This window comes from Vigna unguiculata, chromosome 5, assembly GCF_004118075.2.
Source record: "Vigna unguiculata cultivar IT97K-499-35 chromosome 5, ASM411807v1, whole genome shotgun sequence".
NCBI lineage: Eukaryota > Viridiplantae > Streptophyta > Magnoliopsida > Fabales > Fabaceae > Vigna > Vigna unguiculata.
In genome coordinates this window covers 34,626,273-34,629,798 of record NC_040283.1, presented here as the reverse complement: position 1 = coordinate 34,629,798, position 3,526 = coordinate 34,626,273, and the positions used below count along the sequence as shown (strand labels likewise).

At 31.3% G+C, this 3,526-nt stretch overlaps 1 protein-coding gene across 2 annotated transcripts; it reads left to right on the top strand.

Annotated features, from left to right (window-relative positions):
- The first annotated feature begins 686 nt into the window (after positions 1–686).
- LOC114183724 lies at positions 687–3,223 on the top strand. 2 transcript variants are annotated; one of them, XM_028070842.1, is made up of 3 exons: positions 687–1,249; positions 2,078–2,195; positions 2,631–3,223. In XM_028070842.1, exons 1-3 carry the CDS (start codon positions 705–707, stop codon positions 2,844–2,846), a joined length of 879 nt encoding a protein of 292 aa, XP_027926643.1. In that variant the 5' UTR covers positions 687–704; the 3' UTR covers positions 2,847–3,223. The 2 variants fall into 2 exon arrangements, with proteins under 2 accessions (XP_027926643.1, XP_027926644.1); XM_028070843.1 differs by having other exon boundaries at positions 2,078–2,229; positions 2,631–2,866.
- The last annotated feature ends 303 nt before the right edge of the window (positions 3,224–3,526 follow it).

The following is a 3,526-nucleotide window of genomic DNA, read 5'->3' as shown; positions in this document are numbered from 1 at the left end:
ACAATATTTTTTAAAAATTGAGTAGTAACATTTTATTATGTATTTTTACTTGACCAATAAAAAATCTCATAACTAAATTTTGTCTTAATTTAAATATTTTTAAATGAGTTTTTACTATCAAAATCAAACACGATATCAAGAATTTGGATAAGAAAAAAAATACTGATATGTAGAATCTTAGTTAATTTATTAAATTATATATTATTTTGTGTTGATTGATTTGATTTTTATTTTAATATTTAATTTGAAAAAAAATAAAACAATGTATTTTTATAAAGATAATTTTAGTTTTAGAGATTTATTTGTATTTTTGTTTTGAAGTTCTCTATATATGATTTCGAGATTATATTTTAATTGATAGTAAAATCAAAAAAGGATACTCAATTTAAAAATACTAACCTTCCTAAGTAAAATAAAAATTTTAATACAATATTAATTCATAATACTCAGATTTACTAATCAACTAAAACTTAATGAAGTCGAAAGAAAAATAAGTTTAATTACATTTTTTTACTCTTTATTTTCATAAAAAAAAGTTAAATTGATTTTTTATTTTTTTATTATAATTTGATTTCGATTGTTTGAAAAATTGATGGAACAACTTAATTTTGAAAAAAAAAAGGAAAAAAGAAAAACTAATTAAACTGAAAAATAGTGATATAAACCCTTGCTTTCCATATCGGCTTTCTTAGTCGACTAGCACCATGTCTATCTCCACAGTCCTCTTCTCTCGCCGGAACCCTGTCCTCTTCCTCAAAACCCCTTACAGACTCATTACATCCCAAGCCCAAGCCCAAGCCCAAGCTCAGCCCAGCATAAAGCCCCTCCACGTCCTCTTCACTGAAGCAGTGGGCCATTCCCAGAAAACCACCACCTCCGACACCGACGAAGAACAAACCGAATCATCAGAAACCGCAACCGAACTCAAGAAAAATCTGAAGCAGTTGGAGCAAGACATTAAGACCCTCAAAGAGAAAACACCAGGGATTCCAAAAAGGACGAGCTTGTTCGCTGCGTTTACGAATAAAAAACCTCCCTCGAAACCAAAGGACTCAGTGGTTGTCAAAGAGCTTTCCCCCGACATGAAGATGTTTGCGCAGCACTTGTTCGAGAAGGGGTATTTTAAAGACGCCAATTTCTCACAGTCGAAGAAAAAATTTGATCTTGATTGGTTTACCAGTTTCTTCGCCGTAGGGTACATCAAGTTTGCGGCCCAGAGATTCGCCAGAGATAACCAGGAAATTGCCAAGTAAGATCAAACGAAGCCATTACAACTTTTGTTTCTAATCATAATTATTATTATCGTATAATGTTCCACTCTCTGATGATGACTGAATATATGGGGTTTTTTCAAACTCGGGTTTTGTCTTCAAACTGGTTTTTCTTATTGTTATGATTTGGATTTGGTTCTAATTAGTAGAGGGAGGATATTTTTGCGTTATTTTCATCATATGATGTATGTGAACTCCAACATTCATGGTTTGATGTGTTAGTTTGGTGCCGGTGGTTTTAGTTCCAGATTTTTATTTTTTATTTTTTTGTGTTGTCTCTTTGTTAGTTCTTAAATTGCAAATAAAATTAAAAATAGAGTCTCTGAAAGTGTAAATCACTCTCAAATCAGTCCAAAATTAAAAAGGCATGAGACTACAGCCATAATGTATTAGCTAAGCAACTAACAATTTCAAGAACTGAAGTAACCATTTACTACCAGAAAATGCTTTTAACTATCAAATGTTTAGCTAATATTATATTGTGATGGAAAAATGCTGATCAATCTTATTTGAGGATTGAGTTTGTTTTTCATATTTATAGGATGATTTGATGCGTTATGGAAGAAAATCCTTAGAATTTGTTAGTGTCCATTAAGCTGACTTGCATTGCTTAGGAAATTATCAAACTTCTGATTTCACATGTTTTGCATTGTTTTTGCAATGTTGCAAAATTTTGTATAATACCTACATTTGTTTCAAAAGGAATTGGCAGAACGGTAAATTTTGATTTTATTCTTTTTCCTTGGTGTTTATAATTCATAGCTTTCCCCAAATGACTTATATTTAACATGGAATTGGATTGACAGATGGTTATCAGGAAGTGCCTTGAAGCAAGTGGCTACGTTTGGTTGCTCTGACACCAATAAGAGTGCTGTCTTTCCTGCTAAAAGACTGCGGAAGTTTTTTGAGGTCCCAGAAAACACTGTAAGGTTTATGGCATGCATGAAAGGCATAGCATGTAGGTGTTTATGGCATTGTTCATGAATCAGAATTTTAGTTTCACGTTGACAATCATAATAAAAGTCTGCTTATAGGTTAGTATAGGTCACCAAAGTGAACTTCAACTTTGATTAAAGAACAGCATCAGAAATAGTTAAGAAATTGCATCAAACGGTTTGTTTCAGTAAGTTGCTTGATTGAAACCTTAAGTTTTGTTCAGAAGTATGTTAGGGAACTTGTTGAAATAAGCTGAAAACATCTTACGGAAAGATTATAAGCTAGTTTTGTAAGGTCTCACAAATGTTTATACAGATGCTTATGTTATAAGATGAGTACAAATGTTTATATATACCTGAAGTTTTACCCTGTATTTATATGAATCTGTTTAGCTATGTTATATATGTTTTCTTTTGGCATCAGGTTTGCTGTAAATGCACCCTGCAACAAACATGCAAGTTTATGAATCAAAGTGTATGGAATGTTAACACAAATAGTTTGGAATTAGTGACAGTTATGAAGGTTATCACTTCATATGGTTTAGAGTCAGTTCACCCCCAGCTGGTAGTGCCTGAAGTAGTAAAGAAATCAGTAAGTCAATTGCTGAAGGAGATTGTGAAGCTGAGTCCAACCACCTGAGAATGCTTCTGATTTTGACCACTTTTTCTCTTATGTGGGAAATTGAGCCACATTTTTTGGAGAAATTGATCACATGAGGTGAAACTTTTGAACATAATCTTCAGACCTTGTAGACCATTTTTGGAGATTACACTTCTTGCTACTCAAAGCTTCCAAAATGATACTCCATTTCTGGTGAGTGACAACTATTTCATTGGATAAAGTGCTTGCTTGAAATAGGCACAAATGTATGGGCTGGAATATGGTGTTACTTTCAAAAGTTATAAGTTTTGGTTTGGGATAGAGTGAAGCTTTATTAGAAAAAATATTAAAAGAAAAGAATTATTGAATTCTTTGGTTCATCTTAATTTAAAAGAATAGTGATATATTTTTTTCAATTTCTTGATTCTGTTTTTTAAAAATTCAATTGATTTAAATATATTTATCAAAATATGCACACTCAATGAACTGCAACGAAAATCGGTTGTTCATATTGGAAGGGTATCTAGTAGGGACTTTACATTATAGATCAGCATATCAGAAAAAAAAAAAAAAAAAACTAATTTTAAAATGTACAATAATATAAAAACACATCACTTAATATTTTAACTTCTTGTTCATGTAATCTGAAAACTCTCAGATTACTCGATTCATAACCTTTGGTTTAAAATCACAAAGAAGGATAATTTTTATATTTTTTT

What these genes read in the sequence shown, in the direction of transcription:
- LOC114183724 (XM_028070842.1), top strand. Translation starts at nt 705, where the DNA reads ATGTCTATCTCCACAGTCCTCTTCTCTCGCCGGAACCCTGTCCTCTTC. An exon ending in GATAACCAGGAAATTGCCAA is followed by an intron (nt 1,250 to 2,077) that starts GTAAGATCAAAC and finishes TTGGATTGACAG; the next exon opens with ATGGTTATCAGGAAGTGCCT. An exon ending in TTGAGGTCCCAGAAAACACT is followed by an intron (nt 2,196 to 2,630) that starts GTAAGGTTTATG and finishes TTTTGGCATCAG; the next exon opens with GTTTGCTGTAAATGCACCCT.